This window comes from Dermacentor silvarum, chromosome 5 (genome assembly GCF_013339745.2).
Source record: "Dermacentor silvarum isolate Dsil-2018 chromosome 5, BIME_Dsil_1.4, whole genome shotgun sequence".
Taxonomy (NCBI): Eukaryota; Metazoa; Arthropoda; class Arachnida; order Ixodida; family Ixodidae; genus Dermacentor; species Dermacentor silvarum.
Window position 1 is genome coordinate 8660069 of NC_051158.1, and position 27403 is coordinate 8687471.

Here is a 27403-nt window from a genome sequence, read left to right on the forward strand (position 1 = left end):
TTTGTACTGATCGGACAGCAGACCTACCATGGACGGCTATTATCTCCGATAAACCAGTACACATCTGCAGGTAACAGACTGCTTTAAGCGCCGAGGTAAAGAAGAATGCCACCACATGGGCGACAGTTTTTGAAGAACAGATATGAAGCTGTTTACTGCTGGAGAGGCAGACTATATTTTTTTTTCAATAACTTTATAACAATGATAATGTGTTAGTAATTATGCCACAGACAACTTCATCCACAATACTCATGCACATTAGCTACTCTCGATATGTTTTCCTTTATAACAGCGGTTGTAGTTCGATGATTAATTATTGTGTTCCCTGCCACGTCTCGATAACTACATATTACTTTGAGGCCAAAATATTATGAAAACGTAGTGCGATGCTCTACATATTGGTAGCTAACAAAAGGAAAGCACACACTGTTTTGTAGGTAGATCACTTCATATACCACAGCATAAAGGCGTCAAACAATCGATTACAATTATTATTTCAAAGCAGCAAATAAAACAAGATAAGCTTCACAATCTTCCGCAGCTTCTGTGCCTTGGTTTCATTAGTCTTTCGCAGCTGCTTGCTGTGCTACCACATTCGGATGCCCATTTAATTATGTAACACGCGCGACATTATATCAATCTTGTGCTGACGACAGGGAAAATATCATTTTCAATGTGCCCTGGCTGCAGCCAGAGTAATGAATTTGGTGTTCTCCAAGAGATGATCCGAAAGCTCCGTACCTTGTACTACATCTGCCTCGGTGCTTTACGACATGGTGGTGTCGTAATGGTGGTGTCCTTCGGCGATTCCCGAGAGAGCACTGCCGGCGCCTTGGCCATCTGATGATGATTCCTAGCCACCAACGGCAGAGTTCGACGCACAGCCGTCAGGGACGCTGCGACATCTCCTGACGGGAGGGCAAAGACGGTTCGCTGGTGCTTTTCATTTCAGTCTTGGTCAAGTGTATCGGGCATCCCGGAAATACTGTTGAAACAACGTCTTTCGCCAAAGCAGCCCTTCGCGGCGCACTCGCAAGCATGTGTTTTTTGTATATCACTTCCCATGATTTTGTGACAAATATCGCGTCAAAATGTTGTTCACAAACAAAATATCTTGCTTTCAACACAGCATGCACGACATGTACCCCGAGCTACACTGCGGTACGAAACACTTCTTGCTTATCTGCTCTTCATTTGATGAACTTACTCCAAACGCAGAATGCGAAGTGTGGTCAAAAAAAAAAAAAGAGGAAGAGAGCAGAAAGCGACAAGGAAAAGGATATGAAAACAAGCACATGCGCTGTACAGAGTGTCAGGCCCGGCGTACAGTGGTGCATCACTCAGGCAGAGCCGCTTTTTGGTGATAGCTACAGCATAGCTCTGCTTAATGTTGCGTCCGTTCACACCGTGATTCTCGCCATCTTTCTCGAACGTTTACAAACCGAGCGCCTGTGGGAGCGTTGCACCCTGCACCGGAGCAAATCGTCAGACTCACACAGCGGACACGAGATGCTCTCGCGTTTCGGTCTCCGCTCTGCGAAGCTTGCACATGGAGCATGTAACGGCTTCGTCGAAGTGGCTGCGGTTTAGAAGATGGTAGAGTGCCTCTGCCCTCGCCTCGAACAGGAGGCTGCTGGCATTGCTGTTGTCGTAGAGACATACGTACAGCACTAACGAGCGGCTTGTTCATCCGGTGGCATTCGGGACTGGACTGGGACGCAGTTCACTTGCTCCAGAGGTTGTGTTTCGCTTCCTTGACTCGTCGGAGGACCTCGACCGACCACTTCGTTGCAGGGCCAGGTTTCTTATGCCAAGAAGCCGTACTGTTTTTCTAGATGATACAATCGGCATGTCCAGTCGGTTCTCATGCAGGTCACCGAGGAATACTTGAAAACGCAGCGGGGCCACCATGTGCATTGCAGGAAGAGGTAGGCGGTGATTCTCGTTGGCGCTGCTTGCACTGAACCGCAGAGGGAACCCAATGTTGAAGTTCTGCAATACATGCTGCAGTCTTTATGCGTACAGAATGTATACCAAGATTGAGAATGGGAAGTCTTGTCTGAGGCGCTTAGTGACAACAGTGTGGTTAGAGACAGCAGTGCCCAACTATACAGTCACTAATTTATAGTCACTAACTATACAGTCACTAATTTATGGCCCAAAATCCGTTATATTGTAGACAGAAACTTTGTTGGCATGCCAAGAGCAGACAATTAGGCGAAGAGTGGCACGTGGGGAACGTTGTCGTAGAGCTGTCTCCACATAGAGAGATGAGCACAACAGTGTGCATCCTTCTATGCGTGATTTCGGCGCGTTGTGTAACGACGAACAAGTTGTCGAGGCGTCTGTCTGGTCTAAAGCCATTGTGAAACTCCCTCTCTCCCTAGCTAGCTCAGCCCAGTCACTGGGCCACACCTTAATACCCCCGCAACCAGGCTGTACAGCACGGTGATGCGTCCGTAATCCTAGATTTTTATTTCATCTCCGCCGAGATTGATAACCGGAGTCACTTTTCCCTGATGGCAGTCTTTGGGGACACGTGCACCACACGTGCACCTTCAATAATTACTGTGAGCAACCCGTCAAGTTGATCCTTCGAGTAAGCGTCTATACACTTGATTAAACACGCTGGCACACCGTCGGAACCCGGACCTGTGCGGGCACTAATCCACGCCAGAGCCCAGTCAACCGCGCGTCTCGAGAAGGCCTAGCGAGGTCCAAGCCTCACGGCACCTAGCGCGCCCTGGCGGAAAAAGAGAGAAGCCCGTCTTCGTTCCTTACATGGCAGTTAAATGACAGAAGCGGAGCGTCGTTCCACCTACCGTGGTTGAGACTGTAATCACACATATGCGAATATCTTTGATGTAAACTGCCACATCAACGCAACCATAACTAAGTGTCGCTAACGGTGCGAACAAAACAGAAGCAGTGATTTAACTGTCAGTGTTCCCGATGCCGGATACCTAATTTAAACATCTGCTTTTCACAGGCGTTTCTCCGTGCCTTCGTTCTTCGTCACCATCACGCATCCGGCATACAGCAACAAGAATGATCCAGATTGTCGCATCCTGCCTAATAGCATGATACATTTTCCCAAGAGTCCACCGCGTAGCACCATTAAATACGGCATCTCAATTGTAAGTTTGCTACGTTTTTTTAAGTAAATGTATTAGCCGCAAAAGCTTTAGAAATACTGTTTTAGGCATTCATTTTATTCTGGAAACAGCGCGGGACTAGAACAAGTTTCCAAGACTCGTTGTGATGACAGGGTACCCGGAAGAGTTCTCCTTAGTTCTTCATAACTTCATTAACAAAACCTAACATTTTGTAATCATGTTGCGTTATGCACTGAACCTGCACCATTATCTAGCTCACCTGATGTGCTCCTATCTTATGGTTAATATCATTGAATCTTCAACAATAGTTTTGTATTTATAGGACCTGAATTATTATGATTTTGCACTGCTTTTTTATTAGTGCTTTGTTAGCGCCTAGAAAATGTTACTACTTTACTGACTTGATATTTGTTGTGTTGTCTCTACACCAAACATTTGCGATGAGTCATTTATTTCAATTTCTTCCACCCTTCGTATACATTAGGACTAGGTAGGACCGACAGTGTCTATAAATAAATAAACTGCGAATCATCTTGAGCGAAGCAGCGTTGATATTAATTTGTGCTTTTATGTACCGCTCAGAGTTAGCTTACAAAAAACAAAAGTAGGAAGTGCCCAAATGTAAACATACAGCATCCGAGGATCTACGCGCCACAACCGACATGCTCATAAACGAAGGCGTGACTGTACGGGGTGCCATGAGGACACACCGGTGACTGCATAGCAGTCCCTACGGAGTGCGAAAACTACAATTTGCGCACGGCACACTTCCTGGAGGCGATGCCGCCACCACTTAGGCCTGAAGACCTTACGTGAAACCATGAAGATTGCCGGACGATTGCAAGCTAATCCTCTGGACCCTCGTCTCTTGCGTATTCAGAGAGTTGCAGAATGAGTGCATCTAAAATGCCAGGCTCCTCCTCTTCCCACCATATTCCCCATCCCTACCAGCTGCCTCCAGATGCTTTTGGTATAAGAGGACGGCACCTCATCCCACCCATAATTTTTAACAAAATGAACGTTCTCTCGCTCTCTCTCAAAGATGACATCAATTCAGGCAATATTTAGAATGTTCTCCCTTCGCAAGGACCCATTGCGACGGCCAAAAGGAGACTTCGAAACAGTCAGTATATAGTTTTCCCCGAGAAAAAAATCTCACCGACGATAACGATACTCGACGCAGACAGACCATCGCTCATGCAGCGCTTTGTTTCCATGTATGGTAACGGTGGCGCGTCATCGGTTAACAAACGACGCGCGCCAATCTGCCGCCATCTCGTATAGCCATCGTCGTCGCACAGCCCGTCTTGCACGGCACTACGCTTTTCTTTCGCTTTCGCCCTACCCTCCTCCTCCACTTTCCTCTTCGCGCTCTCTTCGCTATCGCCGTCTTTCATCTCCGCTCCGCATTCGCTCTTGCATCCTTCGCTGTGATCGCTCGGTTACGAGGGACGCCGACGCTCGCCGAAGGAACGGGCGCCTAGGAGCTGCGCTCTAAAATGAGGCGCTTCTTACGCAAACAGTACCTTTCACCAGCGGACCAGAGGCGGCTACAAAAAATGCTCCCTTGCTCCCCCGGCGAAATGGTAGCACGGCGAAGCCTCAGGATAACTTTCTAGCAAATGTAAACAGCGCGAAAGGCGCAAAATTTCAGCTAGATAGCTGATTATAGGCAAGACGAGTCCCATGACCTGCTGGAGAAACAGACACCAGATGCAGCGGTCCAGCCAGCATGAACATTTTGTTCTTACTGTGTAGATAGCACGTCTGTAAGGTAACAAAAACATTTTTTTATTTCCAACTGTATAGGTCTACAAAGCAAAAAAAAATTGACTGCAACCTTGTCAAGATCAACATTCTTACGGGCATAAAGAAGCCTCAATGATTTTGCCTGTTATCGAAGTCACCAATTAACCACTTCATAGAAATTGTTATTGCGACAAGACACGCGGAAAAGTGTTTGCAACACTGGGTTCGCGTTTCTAAATGAAACTAAAAGTGTACTCGAACAACGATTTTAGGTAGCACTAGAAAACTCGTCGGGTTCGTTTCATTGTAAGAATGAAATGTGGTGGGCAACGTTAGCCGTGTCGGTATTAAATAGTGTGGTGCATGAAATTACTAAAGCTCTGTCAAGTGCACTTCAATGCTCTACGGGATTTTCAAGAGCGAATCGTTTCAGAACTATTGGGCTTATTAGGGCGAAATTCAACGCATTTTCATTATAAATTAAAAGACGAAAAAGTCAGAAACTACTCCATCACGTGCATGGTTCTGTGTCCAGGTTCACCTACATTTGTAACATAGGCTTAATTCAAATCCGCTCCATTTTTTTTGAACTTCTACTTGGTTTTCAGTGATAATATTTCGGAACAGATAGAATAAGAGTTATAGAAACGTGATTTTCAAAAAATCGTTAATTTTTCGCGATGCGAAAGCCGCGTCCCCCCTTAAGGAAAGTTAAGAAATTTGCCCTTCTGAAGTATCTTTATGCTTGAATGGTAATAAGTTAAGCGCTTGGTCTTTGCAAACTGCTCGGCCTACCTAGAATGAAAACTTGCAGACTTTTGACGTGCTTTAGGATAGAACATGCTGACCCGCCGAGATTGGCGTAGGGGCTTTGGCGTTGCGCTGCAAAGCCCGAGAACGCGGGATCAAATCCCGACCGTGGCGGCCACATTTCGATGTAGGCGAAATGCAAAAAAAAAAAAAAAAAAAGCTGTACCGTACATTGAGTGCGCGGTAAAGAACCCCAGGTTGTCAAAATTATTTTCGGAGTCCCCCACAACGCTCTGTCTCATAGTCATATCGTGGTTTTGGCACGTAAAACCACAGAATCTCTTTTTTTTTTTTACATGCTGGAGAAATTGCAAAGTTACAGGTGTATTCCGGGTAAGAGAGATGATTTATCAAGTTGAACCGAGTCCATAAAGCCCGCTATGCACCGATGAAATAATTTTTATAATTCTTGTTGTATCAAAACTATAGCTCCTCATTACCGCTTGAAATTTTGTATGCATAAACAGCAGTCTTTATGCTCGGAATAAAACGTTGAAAGTATCACTAGACGTAATAATTTCACGAGGTTGTAAGCCATAAATCGTGTTATGCCTGAGGCACCGCTGGTGAATAGTGCGCAGGAATGCTGGGATAGAGTTCCATAGGAACCGGGAACATCAATGTGCCAAGCTTGCTTCCCCTGCATTTAGCTTGTGATTCTTCGAGGTATTACATATCTGTCGGTTCCTCATTAGTAATTTATTTAATGATAAGCGTATTGAGCATGATTGTTTCATTACCTTCATACGCCTGTTTATAATACGTACACTAACCCTATTGTCCGAGGATGCATGATGCTTAGTGAGAACGGCAAAAAATTGACAATTAGCAGAGTCAAACTCATGTCCTTTTTTTCTTCAACAATTGGTATTTATCCTCTACGATGACTCCCAAGACGGAAGCGGTCAAACATGTGAAATGGACGATGCGCTATAAAAGCAACTACACGGAAATGGCCATATCTTTCTCCATGCGTTGCAGTGTCTATTTGCTGGGTGTGACCAGCGCTTTGTACACGCCCTGCACAAACATCTTGCGGTCCTACAACAGTGCTCCAAACCGCGTAAGTACAAGCAAACCTCCATGGGTAGTGCTCATGCGTATTTTAAAGTATTATCGCTTGTCTAAACTAGCTCATCAGAGTTCGCTCCGAAATAGTGCGAAATAATCCATCACTATGGATACCGTAGAACTTAACCATAGCGCTCCGTGTCTCGCGCAGCTCTGCAACACAAAACACGCGTCCAACTACCTCTACGACAACGAAACTTTTGCTGATTACACCTTCTACGTTGATAAACCCCCAAGGAGCACATTGATGACCTTCGACTCTGACGCCGGCATCAAGTCAAAGGTGTGTTTCTCTCGTTTCTCTGAAATGACTCCCCTTGCATTTCGTCAAAGTGCTGCCATGCGTAAATTTTGTTAATGCCCATGCGCCGTTAAATTTCAAGGTTTTCGGCAAAGTACAGGTTGAACGAAAAATTGTAAAAGACCACGTCAGAGAGTAGATATGGAGGCCCATTAAAAAAAAAATGTTAACGAATAAGTTCGTAAAATGTAACATGGGAAATGTGCTTTGAAGCGTTAGAGAAAAATTTTACTATAGGCCAAGTCAGGCAGAGAGTGTTAACAGTAACATCTGGGAGCATTGGGTACTTATTTGACTGAGATCTCGGGCGAGGATGCTATAGTGAAGAAAATGTACGCAAGTCTGCAAACGAAGATGAGACACATTTCTTGGCAGGACAGCAAACACCCGGATACGGAAGCGCCAAGTGAAACTGGTCAAAATAGCTTGTTATTGCGCTAGCTGGCTGATACTAGGTGAGGCCATTGTATATATCGCGAATTAAACAGACACAAACAATGAAAGACCCGATTCAAGTGGTGCTTCATTCACAAGTCTCCTATAGCAGACCTGATGAAAGCGTACTATAAAATGCGCGTGCTCAGAGACATCAGTAAAAGAGGCACGCATTGCGTCAGCGGTACTTCTGTGTTTATATTTGGATAAAAGATACTTTTTTTTTTCTTTCTTTGACGTGATGAACCTCTGTGCATGCACACTTCATTGTACGTCTTCTTCTAGTCTTATAGGGAATCACCAATTGAGTGCTGAGTGTAGCGCACATGTATCCCGGTTTGTCTTAATGGCGTGGATTTTGTTTCCACTATGCACTGGCTTCACCATGAAGCTGTGAAAGCACGTTGAGCAAAACAAGTACGCGGTGGCCCATTGTCTGGATATGCCATTAGCGGATGGCAAATTTAGTGAGCCTTTCAGCGACATCTAACGTCGGCTACACTTGCAACGTCTGCGGACGCTTGTTGTGACATTCGGCTGTGTCTGCCATGTCGGACGGCTGTGCTATAGCGGTGCCAGAACCGCATTGCGACGAAATAACGACTGCCTCGAAACTGACTCCATCCAGGAAGCACAGCCTCAGCATTTCGTTTAGCATTGACAACACCGGCAAAGAGCACAACTTGAAGACCGCAATTCTTCGTATAGTTATTTGGTTCACTAAAGTTATAAAAGCAACATAAATAAACAGTTGAGCTCTTCACTATACCTAACCGGTTGTCTAAGCCTGGAAGTTGTGTAAGTCGGTACGCTGACTGCGTATCCTTAGCAAAGCGGCATCAAACTGCATTGCAGCCGCAATAATCTTGGCTGACATCACACATGCTCTATATTGTATTGCTGGAGTGTCCTTAGAATGTTTGTGCCACTGCTTTGTGGTGCAGCAGTTACTTGTTTCCCTTATAATTAGTTCTTTGCAGTAATGAACAAATTTACGATGACTATTTTCCCACACAAAGTATTGTCGCTTTTTCAAGTTGTAAACAAATATATTCTTTGTTTTGTGACATTATGTAAGTGCAAATGAAAGAACAAAAAAAATCTCAGCATCATGTGACAGTTGCAAAATGTGAAAGGAGAAATCTGGAAATGTGAAAAGTTGACAAATTAGGTTTTACACGATAAAGTACAGACGTTGGGAGGAACAACTTATGAAATAAAAATGACTGAGGAAAGCAGGTTAACTAAAGGTAAAATGGGTAAAGCAATGACACCCAAATAGAAAGTGTGCTATTGCAGGAACGAATTAGGTGACCAGAGCTTTCATTATATGCATCCAGGTACGATAATATTTTTTTGTTGACAAGGCATACTAACATTACGAAGTCCCACTTGCGCAATTCATAAATTAAAAGAATGTTGCTTTATTGAGTGCACGAGTATATTCGTGTGGATTTTCATTCTGTTTAATTATTCTATTCAATGCATAGCGATATTGTAGTTGGTATGTATAAATTCACTGTTTATGTGTTTGTGTATGCTTTTGGATGCTGAACATATACGTTGTATGCTCGCCGTCTTGATTCGTCTTTTGCTATGTCTTTGAATGTCGTGTTTTACATTGTTCTTACTCGGCAGTGTGCTTTGCACAGGAGGCCTAAAGCTCTGTCAAGAGAAACAAATTGCAACCTTTGTTAGGGCCTAGCTTTCTCCATTCTTTATTGAAATGAATTAAAATGCAGAATGAAGTATAAACTCGAGACATCTTCAGAAACTGAAATTTACGACGCTGCTAACTTGCAATCTTGCTAGCTCGACCACTGTTCATTTCACCCAGCGTTCCGCTGTTTTCATTTAACCCTTTCATTTTTCACTGCGTCAATCTTCAAGTGACTGACGTCTTGTTCATCGTATCTTTTTTTTTTAATTTGGCAGCCTGCGCTACTTTGACGTAGCTGGCAGGACATATTTTACAAATTTTAAATTATTCCATACAAGCACACCGGTGAATGAATGAATAAACTTTTATTTTGCTTTTCAAGAGAAGGGAGGGGCCGGGGGGGGGGGGGGGGGGAGAGAGGGAGGTACACCGGTACTTTCATCGCATTACGAGTAGCGCAAAGCGGGCATGCAAGGCGACAAGTAGTAGGCGACAACAGGATGCAGGGTCGGGATAGTAGGTTGGACTTATTAGACTAAAAGCGCAAACGGAAAACTGACACCAGAGAAGAGAAGAGACAAACACGACCCTTCTATTTTCTGGTGTGCAGTGAAGACGAACAAACCGCTGCAGCGGCCTTTCTGGTCTTGCTAATCTGAAATTATGCTGTGTTTTCTCCCCTTCGCTTGCTTCCTGTTGTAATATGTAGTTTACAGATCTGTAATTACCACGTGTAATAAACCATTAGTCTTTAGTAAGCACAGATTCCGAGTTATCTTTTTAACTAGTCTATGAAAACACCAAAAAAAAAGACAAGTAGAAATTTGAATCGGCTAGTGCAAGACGGGTAACTGGAGGTCGAGGGGAGGCCTTCGTCCTGCAGTGGGCATAAAAATAGGCTGACGATGATGATGAAAACAAAATTTAAATACGCACTTCAAGGAGAAATGCTTCCCTACGGTACTAATGAAATGAATATTTCAAGCACAGACATAATATAGGCATCTTGACTACTGTTTTAGCGCATGAACGTTTAGCGTCCTGTTTAGCGCCTTTTTTCGTGCGTGCATATATTTGTTTCCTTTCAAATAACCTTTTCAGTTGTGAGTAAGCGCCTTGTCCTCATCTTCTCTCTTCGTTTTTGTCTTTCGTGCGTTAAAGTAGTAGTCAAGATGCAAATAAACCAACTAGCCAAGCAGTCCATTCCGCTATAATATACTCGTATATACAATCGAAGTTGTTGGAACTATTTTATAAAATCTTGAAAATCCTCAGCCGTACAGACAGACTGTACACAGGTTATTTAAGATGGTTGTGAAAATATTTGAATAGAGTTCCTGAGTTTGTACTTACCCAAAAGATTAATATTGTTCTTTTTTCTATTGTGTCATGACATAACAGATTAAAAATAACATTCCTGAAGAACGACACTCGTATATGTATAACGCACAATCGTTTACAATGATGTACGATAATATATGCGTAGAGACTCCCGGCAATAAACCATCTGCTACTAGTAAGCGCCGTGTTTTCGTCTCTTCCATCTCTATGCACACCCCGTCCGCGCAACACATCACGTGATGCAGCACCAACTAGCCTATAAGTCTGTGTTAATTTTTTTTCTAAGCTCTTGTGCACTGTGTTTCTGTGAACACAGGTCTGCTGGGTGGCGGCAACATTACCCGAACGTTCCCATCCTCGCCGTGGCTTACGACGTGGACTATGATGCCAGCGACGAGGGTTGCCCTGCTCTGCACCTGCGTCAGGGTGCCTACAGACGCCTGAGACTGCTCAAGGATTTGAACACTTACGTGCGATATAACTTTACAGATCTTCAGAGCTGCCTTGACACTCATTTCTGACTAATTTCAAAAACATAACGCAACCTGCGAAGTGCACATCTGCGTTGAAACAACGCAGATGAAAGCAAGTAAATCGCGGTTGGCTGCTTCGTGCCATCCTTTTTTGGGGGGGGGGGGGGGGGTAATTTTAATCGATATACGAAGGCGTCGATTATTTAGCTCTGATGAGCTCTCGATCTCCTTATTGGCTGCAGCAATTTTTAGTGCATGCAAATAAAGGTGATGTTATTTTATTGCCGTTTTAGATTGTAAGAGAAACGTGGGGTAGTTGGTGAACGTTCGTTATATGTATACAAATTGGCGTTAGAACAGACGAGGGCTACCAAATAGAGGTACACAAGTTAGCTACGGCTGGCAAATACTTATCTTTATGAAAAATACTTTTTCTTTGTCACGTTGTTCCGTGAAGATATATTTATCTTTCGCTAATAAGTTGTAGTTTCGAGTCACCACTCCTGCGTGTACTTCTTGGACTTTGTTCTAGCACTGTTTGGTCAACTATGAGTGAGAGTTAGAACCTCTTTCCGTGGTTCTTACGTGCCAAAACCAGCTCTGATTATGAGGCACGCCGTAGTGGAGGGCTCCGGATTAATTCTGATCACCTGGGATTCTTTAATGTGCGCTACAAAGCAAAGCAAGCACACTGGCGTTTTTGCATTGCGCCTCGATCGAAATGCGGCCGCCGTGGCCGGGATTCGATCCCGCGACCTCTTGCTCAGCAGCGCAACGCCTTAGCTGCCTGAGCTACCCCGGCGGGTCAAGAGTTAGTACTGAATTGGCATTGCATGTTTGTTAGACCAAGAGAAAAAGTGTATAAAAATTGTTTGAATGGAGGACTTGGCCACCCCATTTGCGGTGGCCATTACGAAGCATAAATTTGAAAAATAAACTCAGGCTGAACCCATCCTCTCTGATGGTTCGTTAATGCCATTAGCAATAAAATGAGGTTACACATGTAATTTTGGTTGTGGTAGATTGATTTTGTGTAGCTTCCGAGGCTAGCGCACCTAAAGCCCCTCCATGCACGTTTTTGCCGACCAGGTGGCGCGTAGGTGGAGGGGCTTTAAGCGCACCGGTGGCGCTTCGGTGCGTGGTAACGCTGTGAAATTATCCCTCCTCGCCTAGCCGCGATCGTGGCTTAGCGGATACAGCATCGGTCTACTGTGCTTAGGGACCCAGGTTAAACACCAACCAGTACCGAAGTGTTTCAAGTCTTTCCTTTTATCAGAAGAACTGCCGCAGTGAAGAGGCTAGAAACATGATACAAACCGCAAAGTGGGGGGAAGTAGGCTAAAAATGCTAATAGCATTAAAGGTTACAAGCGATTGCTCGTCAGAAGTGTACACCTTGCATACAAGTCCCTGTCTGTAGGGGTAAAACTTGCGCACGTTTATTCTGCTTACGAAGCCTACTCCTCCTCATAGCATGCGTGGATGTCGATCCACCACCGCAATGAACGCTGCACCAAGGCCCATCATCACTCAGCAGTACTTTAGTACCTGCAACGCAACGGCTACTTAGCTGATAATCACGTGCATGGTATGAGCGAATAAATGTGAGAAAAAAATTGGAGGACGCTTAAGCTTCGGCTTTAAGGGTGCAACGCGATAGCGTTATCGGGACCTGTTCGCATCGCATCGTTCGCAACCGGCAGGTGGGCTTCATTCACTGCAACACATAACGTGGGAAAGCCAGCCCACAACGACCAAGCTTACACCGATCCTCTTAAAGTCGGCTTCACTTTTAAACTGAAATGCATTGCTGGAAAGACGTTTTTCCAGGGGCAATATAGGTGGTCTTATATTAATGTGAAGGCCCCAGCACATTTTTTTATTTTATTAATTGTTTGCTATTGCCCCGACGCGCGCAGGTCTGGTAGAAATGCTGGAAAAGGGATTTGTGTTCGAGTTTAGAATTAGGTTTTCGCGCACATTCAAATTACAATCCGACGGCGAATGGTAAAGTCGTACTTTACCATTTTTCTGACGGATTTCACTGTGAGAAATAATATTTTCGTTCACTAAAACCTGGCACCACGTGGAGGGCCTGCGCGGTCGATGTGGTTGGATAATTTTCTCTGCCACCCGCGATCACACGCCGGTTGCAGACGCCGGATTTTCTGCGACACGGGGCCCTAAACCGTATTGCGTTAATAAGTATTTTACAATATAAATAGGGAAACATCCAGGTAGAGTCAGTTCTATAGCCAGAATTTTGCAATCAGAATCCAACAATTCGAATAAAATTTTGGCTTTACGACATCATCATCAGCCTATATTTACGTCGACTGCAGGACGACATATTTTACGAGTTATTTTAGTAGAAATAAATACAATTAGTCCACCCCCTCTTGTAGGGCGGTCTAGTCAAAAAGATCTGTTATATTTTAAATGGAAATTTTTCTCCGTTGTCAACCAAGTTTCCTGTAATACTACTATATCTGGATTAAGTTGGTTAGTAAGAGAAAACAAATCTACAGAAGCTGATAATAGTGAGCAGCAGTTCCACTGAAGAACCTTTAACAATCCTATGAAGAAGTTGCTGCTGTCGAAGGGAGTGCACTATCATCCAAAGTAAACTTCGACAGACATTTCTTTTGACTTGGAATGGGGATGTGAGGAAGAATCCTCACTGACTGCTGACATAGCTCTTTTTTTGAGCACGAGCATAATGTTCTGCGTCTCTCATTTCGCAATCTTGTATGGTCTGGTTGTGAGAAGCAGAATGAGTGGGAGGGGAACTATTGGACGCTGTGCCATATCCCGAAACAGTTGTCTCCTCTTTCCATCGACAGATTGCTGTTCCGAATTTATAAGTCGATTTGCTACAGAGCTTAGACCAGTAGCTTGCATTAACGTATTCATTTGAGAGGAAATAGCCTGTGCGACGCTTTCACCAAGGTTTACCAACAACTGATCCATTGCCTTAGCCACGGACTTTTGAACAGCATTTTCTATGGCTGCAGTTAGAGATGAGTCAGGTACCATATTTTGTTTAGCTGCAATTCCAGTAGCCAAATGTTCTTTCATTTACAATGTTTACCGCTTCTCTTCTGGAGCAACGTCTTTTGTCCATGACTTCTAGTATCCGTATTTCTTGGGTCCGCACAGAACAGTTTACTCCGCACAGGAGTAATCAGCCGGATGGTTTTTATCACAAAGGCAGCATCGCTCAATCGTTTTCGGAAGTGCAATCACTGGGAGCGAGACTTTCCCCACATGTGCCGCACCGTTGGCTTCATTTACATGCACCGATACTATGTCCAAATCGCCAGCAATTGCGACACTGAAGCGGACGCGGTGCAAGTGGCTCTACTCTGAATACAAAGGGCCAGATTTTCATCAAAAAGGCCAGATTTCCAGCAAAAGATGGCTGAACAACGACCACACGAGCAATTGTTCGGTCGTCGTCTTCATCCCCTTGCTGGCGCCTTCTCCAACGTGCGGGAATGGCTTGTAACAAATGGACACTCCAAGCCAATTTCCGCCGTCATCGTGATGTTCTGTTTAAAGTCCAAGTTGGATAAGATGGCGGCTGCGCATCGTATGCTGTAGGCGCGAGGGAAAAGATGCGAAGGTGAGCCGAGGAGGATGGTGGCTCAGTGTGGCCTCGTCTTCTCGACCACCCAAGGGAGGAAGGCTGGAGCGTGCGCATGCACGCCGAGTTTCGCTCGCACACGATGGCGCGGAGCACATTAGGTTTTTAGAATTGGGCACCCAAGACTCTGGGCCCCCAAGCCACGTTCGGTAGGCTGCTCTTGGGTTTAGAGGTGCAGCAGTTTCAGAATTGGGTCAGACACAAACAGCGTTGGGTCGAGCGCACGGGACGCCGCAGAGAAGAAAAAGGGGCTTGAAAGCAAAAAGAAAAGCAGTCATACTGTACTTACTGCCCGAGAGATAACGGCTTTGGATGGCAGCGGCTCGTACGGCTTTCTTGTCTATCCTTTCTTGGCTATCTCGCGATTTCTCGTCACCCGCCAGCACGATCCAAGGCGGCTTGGGGACCCACACTAGTTTTCGATTTTTCGGTCTTGGGTCAACGCAAATGCAAGAACCCAATACTGGCTTGGGCACTTGCGGCCCGCAACTTTCTTGGGCCCCAATTCTAAAACTCTCTATTGTATCTTGGAGGAAATCTGCGATGGGTTCGAAGGCACGCCAACCTGAAAAAGCTGGTGGCTGTGCGCTGTGTTCTTGCGCGCCTATTTCGCGTTGAAGCGAGAGGCAGCACGAAGGAGAATTTGCTCGCCGCTGCTGCTGCTCTTCATCACACCAGCGTTCCGACAGCAAGTGTCTGTGGTCATCGAGTGAGATGTGTTCATGTTTGCCTGTGCACGCGTGACACCGTGCTAGTAAATTTAGCTATTAAACAAATGTTTACAGCAGTTTATTCAGCTGATAAAACTACTAATCTTACTGCATACAGCTGTCTAATAATTTGCAATTGCAATCAATGCTTCGCCTTTCAGGTGAAACTGCCACATTTAACAGGGCAATTAACAGTACTAAAGCTTTAAATTGAACGACCGGACATGAAATGCAACCTTGCTGTGGAATTTTAGAGGTACGTGTGAAATGTATCAAGTTGCAAATAAGCTGTGAAAATAAACTGCCCATCTCATTACTATGCCAGGTCAGGTATCTTCAAGAACAAAACTGAAAAGTTATGTGGTTTGTTTTCATTAAGTCGTTTCTGTTTGAATAGAGGTTCAATGCGGACAGCTCATCTGGTCAGTGTCACCTGTTTAGGGCGCTCTGAGGCTGGAATATTTGCTAAGGTTTCAAGGTCTACGACGTTGACCTAATGCACCAGATAAAAAGTAAATGTTGTTTCAGTACTCCTTTGTGGAGATGAAGTTTTTTTTCTTCTTCTTGGTGTTTTTTCTCTGTCACGTGTCCGCTGCTGTTGGGCCTCATGAAGAAGCTGACATACCGAAAGAATTATCAAAGCATTTGTCATGCTTTGCTGCTGCGAGAGTATCGAAAGTGGTTGACGTCTCTGTGTAGCAGATGCATTGTTCATGGCACTGGTCAAGTGCAGGTTTTAAACATGTTCTTGGACATACTTCGCAGTCAGGCACGACTGGGGAGAAAAAATACTTGAATACAATCAGAACACAATAGAGTCAAACTACTAGTTCACAATCCTTTCATTATGAAGCTGCAACATACAAATACAAACACACAAACAGCTACAAATAAAGGCAGCAAATGAGCTGGGTGCAAGTGCACAATACATGTGGTTGCACAAGGCTGTTTGTTTCCAGCAAAACTTCATCTATATACACAACGACTTCTTTGAAGTTTCATACAACAAATAAAAGAGCTGCATAGACAAGAATAAATACAGTGCTGAAAGTATTGCGAACAGAAAAATATCCACCTACAGACATTGCAAGAAATGCTATGATTCTCAAAATAACACAGATTTGCAACAGAGGACTTGCAAACACCATGACACTGGAAGTAATGGCGAAAAGTCTATGGCAACTGATTAAACAAAATGGCAAGTGATAGCACCCTACAATAGTAAAAGAGCCTCTTTGTGCCCCAGGACCATACAGTCAAGTCGTTTCACTATCATGATCATGCCTGAGGAGGAAATGAAGAATTAAAGAAATAAAGAGCAACTTAATGGGCACGCTAATGGGCATATTACAAAATCGTAGGGGTCAGGATATATTTCTTTTAAGTTATTTCAAATACGAATAAAATAGTTCGTGCTATTCGAATGTGAAAAGGATAGTTCTTACTATTCGATTCATATTCAGTTTGAGCATTCAAAATTCAATGTGGTTGAATCGCCACAACTTGCATGAGGCATACATTTTCTGCTGCAGGAGATACCCCTTCCACGCAGAGATAATACTTTCTGAAGTTTAATTTCTGGCATGAGGAGTTGCTCTGAACTAATAAAACATGCCTTTATGGCATGACTGCTCTACATATTTGTTCTCCAATTAGTTTGCAGTTGTTGAGTGAAGCTTAGGTCCCATGTTTGAATCACTGAAATCGTGTGTGGTACTGCGCAGTTTAGCTGCTGTTTAGAGGAAACATTAAAACTTGCATTTGAAGGTATAACCAACCTTATTGGCACATAAGGCTACATGTGTATTCCACTGCTCTCATTTTTATGGTCCCAGAAACAGCAATATTTTAGCTCATCAACAAGCTCCAGAAATGAGCTTGTTGATTCACTTCCAGTCACAAGCTAAAAAACACTAATTGCTGGCCTCTTCGTTATTGGCCCTTTACCTATTCCTATATGTAAAGCCATACCCAGCTATTCTGTTCAATATCCGTAGCAATATTTTTCGGAATATTTTAGTTCTATTAAAAAGTGTAATATGCAAGCATTCCTACAAGATTGGCAATTTAATTGCAGATATGAAATACCCAGACAAATTTTAAAATTCCTAAATAGATCTTGTACTTTAATGCACATCATGGAATGTTTGTCTAATGGTAGCAAAATCAGTGCAGCTACTAGATAAGTCCCATAAATCCTTCCAAGACTTTCTGCAAAGAAATTGTTTCTCCCTGTAAGCAATGCCAAACTGCACTTTCATTATGCCAATAGCAAATTCTTCAACACCTAAGGATGCTTAAAACCTGGAATGATGCTAGAGTAAATGGTAAAAAATAGACCACTCTAAGAATAGTGTAAGAAAAATGCTTGAGACAAAGCATGGCTCAAAGCTTTCTGAAATTATATTTGCTAGATTAAAACGCGGAAGTCCTGTAAAACATGTGCTGGACGGATGGGTCATAAGTAGTGACTGAATTTTTTTTTTTTTTTTTGAGATTTATCAAAATGACTTTACCTTTATTATATTCAAAGGGTAGAATAGTGGTACCAAACAGGCACGGACGAACTACAGCTGAAATACGGGCTAAAATAGTAAAACTGGTCTATAAATTAAGCAAACATCAAAATTCTATTCACATACAGTAAGTAAATGAAAACCCACTTCACTTTCTTTCGAGTACATTAAAATATGCTCGTTGCAAAGCTGACAAGCAAAATAAAAAAAAAATGTTGCACAAGCAAAGTAGTCCATTAGGTTAATTGCACAATATGACACACACTTGCTTAGTTGAAGTGCCTACAACAGCAATCAATGTGGAACAGATGAAAGAAATTTACAGTCACAGCTCGATAAAGCGAACATCATTATTTCAAATTTTTGTGCAACGCAAACCAATTGTCGCCATCCTGCAAAGCTGCATAAAATTCTGTAAGACAGCTCCAGATTTCGAGCATAAATTGCTTCTGCTAACGCTCTTTCGAAGGATATGCTGTTGCATGTTTGCTGGCAGTTACTTTCTCACTCAGGCCACAGATGCCAAAAAGAGAAAGAAATACATAGTAAAAATAAAACACCCACAAAAGGCAAGCAAATAGCAGCATCGGCTGCCCTCGGTACCTGGCATAGTAAGAGGCCCGCTAGGCAAGTGCCACTTTATAAACTCGCACAATGTCATGCATCACGCCACTCCCGACACACCTAAAGGGTCCGTGCCATTGATTCAGGTTTTCTCCAGAAAACCCCCTAGTTAGCTGGCAGGCACTGACCCACCCTCCTCTCTTGCAACAGGTTCTGGGCGCCACCCGAGTGAACCAAAGCCTTTGCCCAATTTCCTCCAAAGATCCCAAGTACACACTGTATCTCTTCATCACGTTTCATGCTCCTAGCTTTCATCGTTTTCCTACGGCTATCATTTGCAAACCTTTTGTTTTCTGGGGCGCTCGAAACAACATTTTCCTCAACATTTAACAACTTCTATTAAAGAATTTTAAAAATTAGCCAGCGTGCCTGAGCACCTCTAAACACTTTCTTAAATTCCAGCAATTTTCACCTTGTTTGGTGTCTAGCAATGAATGGCTCTTTGATATGTCCTGAACTCACTAAACCCTTTGATCATGAAAGTGTAACACTTGGAATGAACTATTAACATCTGGCAAGCATTTATGACCTGGAGGGCTCTGGTGGAATGTGTTGCAAAAAGGCAATGTTGTGAATCAGCGATACCAGAGCAGTGGCGGCTCACCAGCCAATGCATGTTCCCGTAACCGACTAATCCAGTACAAAGGGAGACACATAAAATGTTGTATGTGTTTGTATACCTTTGTCCTGTTTTCATGTGCCGCAACATTGTCATCATGAAACAACTAGCCACGGCACAGCAGTTCCAACACTGGCTGTAAGGGTGTTGGTTTCAAGAAGTTATTAAGCAGTTAAGGCAATGTTTCCTTCTGCCTCGATGGCAGTTCCAGCACACGGCAAACTCGCACAAGTGTACCTGGCCGTAGCTACTTGATTGGGTATGTAAACGCTGGCGCTGTTTTGAAACAGGGCCTACTAACAAGAACACTTCTTTATCCATCACTAATGATGTTGGTAAATGTGGAGAAAATGCTCAAGCAGGTGCAATGGCCTTCTGGGAAGTCATGGTTGCCGATGAAGCACCAGGCGAGAGCTGGGAAGTGAAACGGTGAAGGAGTGTGTGCTGTCCTATGTTTGCAGATGGCAGCTTGCCTGGCCGAGCTCGCTGTAAGAGCAGCACGCATGTACCAACAAGCTGGGCTAGTTGGTTTGCTTGGTGTTTATGCTGAAGCTGCATGTGGCATATCCTTCACGAGTTGACCGAATCAAGCAGTTCTAGCTCAATATCCATGGACATGTTGTGCTTCCCGCTAAACAATAAGTAACTCTTTCAATTCCCTACATTAAGCAGGATTTGTAATGGGCGACTATGTGTAAAAGAGCAATTGCTTACTGTTTCATTTACAAGGAGTGCGTTACCCATGTCACCTTTATGGATATGGTCAGACTGATATACATGAATACATGAAGGGCGTGCCTCAGTGTCTGCTGTCAGTCAGGCATTGTGATATATGAAAGAACCGATCGAATCACTGAACTACGAGAAAAAGCATTCACACTGGCCCTGACAATGTGCATTCCGATTGTGAGCATGCGTGTGTGCGTGTGTTCAGCCTTTATGAATCAGTGCTTTGCATTTCTTGTTGTTAAAATGAGCAAGACACTGTGTATATGCTACTGCTGTACACAGTCTGGACGAAAATGAGCAGATGGACGGATTCTGGGTTCTCTGTCACTTCCAGCAAATGGTAATGGTAGCGCTTTAATTTTAGCTTTGGTGTAAAAATTGTGCTTTTTGCTAGCCTTTTCTGATGCACCCACTTGTTCAATTCCAACATTTAAAATTCTGCCCTAACCTTCTGTGTTTGCACCGCAGGGAATGGCTTCTCATGCCGGTAAAAGTTTTGCTGTGCTTGGGCTTTAGCGACACAGTGGGGAAAAAAATCACACCCCACAATTGTGGTGAAACCGTTGAGGCACTTAGTGTCAACAACACTTTGTAAAGGCATGAAAGTGTGATTACACATAAAATTACTAAAAGTAAGAAAAATAATTCAGTCACAATATGACGTTACCAAAGTAACTCCACACATGAAGTGATTAGCCACTGCTTGTCACCTGGAAGATGAACACGACGTGTCTTCTTCAAAAGAAGACAACATGAGGGCATAACAGCAAACTCAGTCAAAAACAAATATTGACTGGTTCTCGCTGCTGTCACACTGAGCAACAATCAACACACATGACATCTCAATAATTACCTGCACATTGCTTCCTTTGAGAATGCTAAGTGGCTATGAAAAACCCCTGGCAGTGAATGTTCCAAAAGCAAGATCACCCTGCATTTCGTTTTTTCGTTTTCTACTACCACAAAGCTCCGTCATGAAGCAGCTAGCAATAGCATTATCATCACCAACAGAGCACAGGCTGGTGCTGCTTCTAAAGTAATGGCTGCCTTGCTAAAAAAATAACAGGTACTATTTTATCCTACAGTCTAAGGCAAGGCACACTATTAGCTCATAAAAGGCTGCACACCAGCAATGTAGTTCACATGTTGATTAGGACGGAGTGTCTTTGTTCATGCAACTGTAGCTTCAACGACAATGACGTACCTTGCGGGTGCGAATGCACAGTAAGCAACAAGAACAGTCCCTAATGTAGACTGCACCATGAACACATGTAAACAGACAGGCATCCCTCCTTGCGAACCTGCCGAATCTGCTCCTGCGTTAACTTTCTTTTTCAGAAAGTTGAGGCAAGGAAAATGAGCTTGCGAGTCGACCGTGGCAAGACCCACCTCAAAGAGCACAATGCACGGACATCGATGTAGTTTCTTTCAACAAAACAGTTCTTCCACTCACAAAGGGCATTCTCAACACTAAAGAAAACAAACCCCTGAAGTCAGTGGAAAACTGGCTCATACGAAAGATGAAAAACCAGGAAGTGGTGCCCGTGAGCCGGCCATGTTGTTGAGGACCACACGTCCACCATTGAGGCACATGGCGGCACTGCTTTCCTGCTCCGAGTCGGTGTAACTTGGTGGCTTGGCGATACGCTGGCGCTTCCAGGACTGTCGCAAGGTGTCGTTGACATTGGCATAGTGGTTGACAAAAGAGTGTGGGTCGCCCTTGGTGTCGTCCTCGCTGTCCGAGCCCTAAAGAACACACAGAGACCATTAGCCGACTCTGGTTATATTGACACTCGTACTTATTTATCTTTCCCAGTGCCAGTCTTTCACCGGCTAACAAATGTTCGAAGTTGTCACCCGGCGCAAGACACACCTTTCTGTATTGGAAGTTGCTCGAATGTTGTCACTGGTTCTATCTGTTGTTTATGTTATTGCCGAGCCTCGTGTAATCAGATTGCATGCGCGACGATAATAGTGGTGCACATTCTAGAACTTACACGAGCACCAGTGATTATGCTGGAAGGTTTGATGAGTCATGTAAAAATAGCCGATGCAGTTGATTTGCAGACCAGATTTCAATGATCGCCAACTGTGCTCGCAGCTATAATTGACAGTTTGAGTGACAGTTTGAGTGCCACTTGCTTTCCTGGGCACAGGTTCGCCGAATAAAATGTTCCTTTTCGTGACCCGCAGTTTTTGCTACAGTCTGGTTCTTAACCATCACTGCAACGTGACAATATGTAGGTGTGTATGTATATGTTATTCACGCATATGGTGTGGCGACCAGCCTACCTGCGAGTCGGATGAACTCATCTCCGAGGGCTTCTCGGTCAGGCTGCTGCTGTCGCAATGATCGTCGTACGCCTTGGTGTCCTCTTCGTCCGAGTATGTGACACTCGCTGGTGAGGGTCGGGGTGGAGACCGCAAAGCAGGCAACGGCTTGCGTAGTGACCCCCGAGTCATTGTACGCTTAGTCGGTGGCTCAGGGCTGCCAAACCCAGCTGCCTGTTGGTCATTCAAGCTCAACTGGTCGTCACTTCGAAGGCTCTGCTGCATCTCCTGCAATTTAGTGCCAGTGAAATCAGAATTTCATAATTCCTCTCTAACCAGCTTACATTTCCCTGTCAATAAAACTGAGAAGTAACAAGTAATGCAGGTGCCACATTCCAAATCATGACGCAATGCCAAAGGCACCGGAAGTGAGATGAGGAAAAATAAAGATCACACACAACTGGCCAGAACATCTCACAATACATTCTGGCCAGTTACCAGTGACTTTAAATGACAGTTTGCCATATCAGGGTTCAGCTGCACCAGCAAAACTGTGCATAACATCAATACACATGCAGAAAAAAAAAAAAAAAGAAAGCCTAGAAATAAGCTCATGTTCAGTTTGCACCTTCTGTCCAGCACAAGGCTAGGAAGATAGAAGACTATGAAAGTTCAAGGAAAAGAAGGAACATGCCTGCTTATACTGGTGAGTTTTGCTCTTGACGCACAGCACAGCGATAACCAGGATGATGGCTACCATGCTTGCAGCAGCGAGTACCACCAAAAACCAGGGCTCTCGGTAGAATGGCAGTCTTTGCTTGTACTCCAGGAAGAGCTTGTCTGTGCACAATGCAAACAAAGCAAACCATCAGACAGGCACAGAACTACTGCAGACAAAGGGGGCACTGCCTATAGCCTGCGGAGAGCTGGAGTAAACACGTCGCTGTCTGCTACAGTTCAATATGCCAATCACATCCTCACAAGGTGAAAAGAAAAAAGTTGAGGCCCTGATGAAATGCCTCCCCCATAAAAGCGCTGATCTACTTTTATCTCACTTACTTCCCTGGTACTTGTTCGTTCTCTGAAATATGCACATTACTTTCTGGAATGCAGCAGAACCTTCAGCTCCCCACAGCACTATTGCTTTATATCCTGTAATTGAAAAAAAAAAAATTGTATTCACCATGTCAATAAGGCGCGACTTGGGCTAATTGGTATGACATCGTTTTGTTTACGGTGCTATACTGTTATACAAAGAAAAAAATAAAATAAACTGACACACATGTGTGTCAGTTTCATTTATTTTGTCCTTTGTGTAACAGTATAGCGCAGTAAACAGAGCGATTCACTATGTAGTTGATGCCTACAGTGTTTATCAATAAAATTGCAACTTCTGATTAAAAAACCTAAGTTGCCACAATTCAGTCTAGCAATGTAGCTGATAAGAAAGTGTGCACTCCTTCTAAAGTGTTTCCTCACGTGGCCCATAAGGTAGCCAGTCTACAAAAAGGCCAACACATCACAAACCCCAACAGGACTAAAACGATGGCAAGCTCACTTGGCGTCAGCACATGATCAGGGGCATAAGCCGGTGGACTGATGCCGAGGCGGTTGCGGGCAAACAGTCGCAACGTGTAGCCTGTCGATGGCAAAAGGTTCTGGAAGCTCACTTCGTACGACGTGCGTGGACTGCCATCGAGCTCTGCAACTGTCTGCCACTCTTCATCTTCACCTAGAACACAAGGAAAGCCTTGGTAAGTGCATCTGCTTTCCTTCAACAGCTCAAGACTGTTAAACGAAGAGGAGCTCATTAGGCTCATGCAGATATCAATTCCTCGGGTTAAAGCAAATTTAAAGCAAACAGTAACAGTGCCTATTAATTTCGAACCAAACAGTTCAAATATTTGAGAGATTTGCATAATACCCTTTGCACAAAAGTCAGACGTCAGCAAATGCAAAAAAAAAAGGGGTCACTTACTTGCCAAGATGGGAAACTGCCCCATCCCAAGAAACAATTTATTTTCAAAGTGCCATTATTCTGACGTTTCCACGCAAAAACAAAACACAAGCTGTTTAAAAAATTTTTACAACATCAATGGGACGGAACATTAGTTTATAGACTTTTGCTCAGTGTTGTGGTTCAGTCTACTGGAAATTTCATGATGGTCGAGGCCACTGGGGCATTTCACGTTCTTCCATTGCAGTCCGATGTGTGTCAATCTTCGTCGCATGTTGTAAAGTGCAGATGTCGTGTGCCATCTTGACAGCTAGATGCCGGCACCACAGGCTATACTGTGCAAATTCAGCTAGGTGTTTTATGCCTACACGCAAAATTAACCCCATCGTTGATTTTTTTAATCAACCCTTTTGCTTGCACATAAAGCGCATAAAACACTGATTTGACTTTTAATTCAAACCTAGTTTGGGTCCAGGAACATAGGTCGACATACTCACGGGTACATTGACTCGCACTTGCTGTGCACTTATTTCACAGGTGTGAGATGGAGCGTTAGTGAGTGACAAACGGTGCGAGTGGACGTTAGTATGAATGGGAATGAGTACTGGTGAGTGGGTGCTGGTAGGTGCGAATGGAAGCGACTATGAACGTGAGTGATTGCTGGTAAGCATGAATGGGAACGCAAGTAAGTGCCAACGTTTGTGAACGCACATGAATTTGAGTAAGCACAAAGCCAACAAAAATATTGGTGAGTGAGTATGAATGAGCATCCGCATATTCTGCCGTCCTATGGTCCAGAGGCACAAATTGTACATGATGGCAATTTGAACACCATAAGAACAACTCCATGGGGCCAAAATTCCATGCATAGAGAATACCATCCCTAGACTCGACTATGACGCACGCACCTGCATGTGAGGGGCGTGCCTCGACCAGGTACCCCGTGATGATGCTGGCTCCCGGGGGCCCCTCCTTCCAGGAAAGGGTGGCCGCAGTGGCCGAGCGTTGCAGGGCCAATTCCAGGGGGGCTAAGGGTGACCCCTCCTGGGGACCTGTGGTGACGTTGCACTGACTCTCCGCGCCGTAGCCTTGGGAGGTCTCCGCCCGTACCGTGAACCGGTACGTCGTCATCTCATCAAGGCCACGCACTGCCAGAAAGGTGTGCACCACTTTCTGGCGGACCTGTCTGCCAGACTCTGTGAAAAAAAAAGAAAAGGAGCTGCTGTGTAACTGCAAGAGCTGCAGAGCGCGCTCAACAACCATAAAAATTGCAAAGACAAAGAAGAACACCATAAATTTGAAGGTTACTAAATAGTAGGGGTGTGTGAATACCGAATTCATCTAGAAGTCTATCACCGTTTTCTTTTATGTATGCCAATATATAAATTTTTTGCCAAGGAAATTGTGGTCGAAGGACCCGCTGCTACTTCTCAATTTGAACCGCACAAGCCAAAGTGGAGGACTTGACGTCATCTCCACATGACCGCCCTGCCCTATATGCCGTTATGTCTTTTGTGGAATCTTTATTTATCTCTATTTACGAAGCGTACTGCTCGGCGGGTGTAAGTGTTTAGCTTTCGTGAGTCACTCTGTGGCTCTGCTTGGGTTCAGGTTACCATTTATGGTCACTTGAGCATACGCTGTCGGAGCCGGCAGGGTGGTCAATTGCCCCTCGTCCGTTTTAAACAGAGAAAAGCGATCGCAGTGGCGGGTCGCGGCCGCTCTCTGTGAATCAGAGGTGCTGACGCCACACATAAAAGGTACCACAGTCGACAACAGATGGCGCCACTCTGATTTTTTATTTCGCCATTTTCTCGCTAACAAAAGCTCCGTTTTCATTACGAATGAAGAATTCATTATTACAGAAGCATAATCTTTCAATCCAACTCGACTTAATATTTGCCTTTAGTGTCCCTTTAAGTTGAGTTCTGTTTGCTGGTGACGTATGTTTTGTTGGCTGCAGTCTGTATATTCAAAGCAGCGAGAAGCACCACATCTAACCTATGTCCAAGTCAGCTGTCTCATAGTTGACCAGGTAACCAGTGATAATGCCATTGGGTTCCTCTGGTCGGGTCCAGCTGACGTTGAGTGAATTCATCGTTATGTCGGTGAACACCAATGGGCCAGGAGGGCCGGGTCCTGCAAAGGAAAAAATAGAAGCGAAATCAGATGCAAATGTGTCCACACCTGAACAACCCTGTGTAAATGCAGCTTTCGACAAAGAGTACAATTTAAGAGTGTGAAAATAATCATAATTTTCTAATAATGAATTCAATATTGCCCTATTTTATACGGTCTGAAAATCAAATAGTCACTATTCGTGGGCACAAGCGTACCCTGGCCTGGCGTTCGGCTTCCTTCAGGGGTGGACTTGGGAAAGGAGCCTGCGCTCTAAATTCCAGTCGAAGCCCTCGTGAGCACAAAAAACAAGTGACACTGACTATTCATAAATATGAATATGTTTCTAATAGTTTTCGAGTAGCTTAAGTAGTCAACTGTGTACGATCAAGCATGCAATTGAAAAAAAAAAAGCTTTATAAATTGTGTCCCAGCAGTCATAATAGACATAGAACATGAGAAGTTTAATAGTGAGGCACTCTAAATTGTGCAGGGAGCCAGGTATTTTTCAGCTAGACCGCTGTCATTGTACTCACCAATGAGTCCCACGTATGCCAATAAACTGCTTATTTACATATAATGCTCCACTTTCATAGTTAATAAACGCTTCATAATGTGCAAAATAATGACAAAAACTTGCTAGCACTGTCCCACCCTCATGTTGTGGTGACTTCCCTCTCCTTATCTTCCTTTTCTATCCCTTCCTTCCAAAAGAGTAGGCAAGCTTTGTGCCCCTCTCGGTGGCAGTTGCCAGTCTACGCCTTCCCTATTTCCCTCTCTGTGCATTGTATGTGTATTTTCATAACAAATAATCAATGGTAAAGGCATCACTCACGGTCGGCCTGGGTGTGGACTTGCAGTGGCTGGGAGCGGGGACCGTCACCAGCCGGATTGAATGCCAGTAGCTGCACTGAATAGTTGGTGAAGCGCCGCAGGTCAGTGATAGTATAGGCAGTTGGGGTAGCCGGGACCGCTTCCATTGCTTCTTCTGCATCGCCTTCTGCTTTGTAAAAGATCTGAAATAGGCGAAGACAAACTTCCTTTACATCTAATGGCTTACCTAGTCTTGCATCAGGGTGAATAAACCACCAAACAGGCCTGCTGCCTGTGTCACGCTGACAAATGTAGTGCTTAGTAACTACGGGAGTGTCATCAAAATTTTGAAAGTATGAGTTTACTATAGAATAATCAAGTGCAACTGCATTTAGTCACCACAACCTCCTTATTTAGTACAGTCAACTTCCGTTATTTTGACCCT

At 44.2% G+C, this 27403-nt stretch overlaps 2 protein-coding genes across 11 annotated transcripts in view; one reads left to right on the top strand and one right to left on the bottom strand.

Moving 5' to 3' along the window:
• Window positions 1-27403, top strand: part of LOC125945528 (uncharacterized) — a 29826-nt gene that overhangs the window by 729 nt on the left and 1694 nt on the right. Inside the window, exons 2-5 of one of the 4 annotated variants that reach the window (XM_049667347.1) lie at window positions 2990-3137; window positions 6571-6738; window positions 6898-7029; window positions 27006-27080. In XM_049667347.1, coding sequence (XP_049523304.1) covers window positions 2990-3137; window positions 6571-6738; window positions 6898-7029; window positions 27006-27050 — 493 coding nt within the window. In that variant the 3' untranslated portion in view covers window positions 27051-27080. Of the gene's footprint in view, window positions 1-2989; window positions 3138-6570; window positions 6739-6897; window positions 7030-9120; window positions 9187-10799; window positions 12806-27005; window positions 27081-27403 lie in introns of those variants that run through there. The other 3 variants (XM_049667345.1, XM_049667346.1, XM_049667348.1) reach the window with 3 other exon arrangements.
• LOC119452746 (protein sidekick) overlaps window positions 16136-27403 on the bottom strand; it is an 83641-nt gene continuing 72373 nt past the window's right edge. For all 7 annotated transcript variants that reach the window (XM_049667340.1, XM_049667343.1, XM_049667338.1 and 4 more), the window contains 7 exons: window positions 26981-27161; window positions 26029-26166; window positions 24936-25223; window positions 23629-23802; window positions 22765-22910; window positions 22092-22358; window positions 16136-21545 (listed from right to left, as the gene is read on the bottom strand). In XM_049667340.1, coding sequence (XP_049523297.1) covers window positions 21309-21545; window positions 22092-22358; window positions 22765-22910; window positions 23629-23802; window positions 24936-25223; window positions 26029-26166; window positions 26981-27161 — 1431 coding nt within the window. In that variant the 3' untranslated portion in view covers window positions 16136-21308. The remainder of the gene's footprint in view (window positions 21546-22091; window positions 22359-22764; window positions 22911-23628; window positions 23803-24935; window positions 25224-26028; window positions 26167-26980; window positions 27162-27403) is intronic.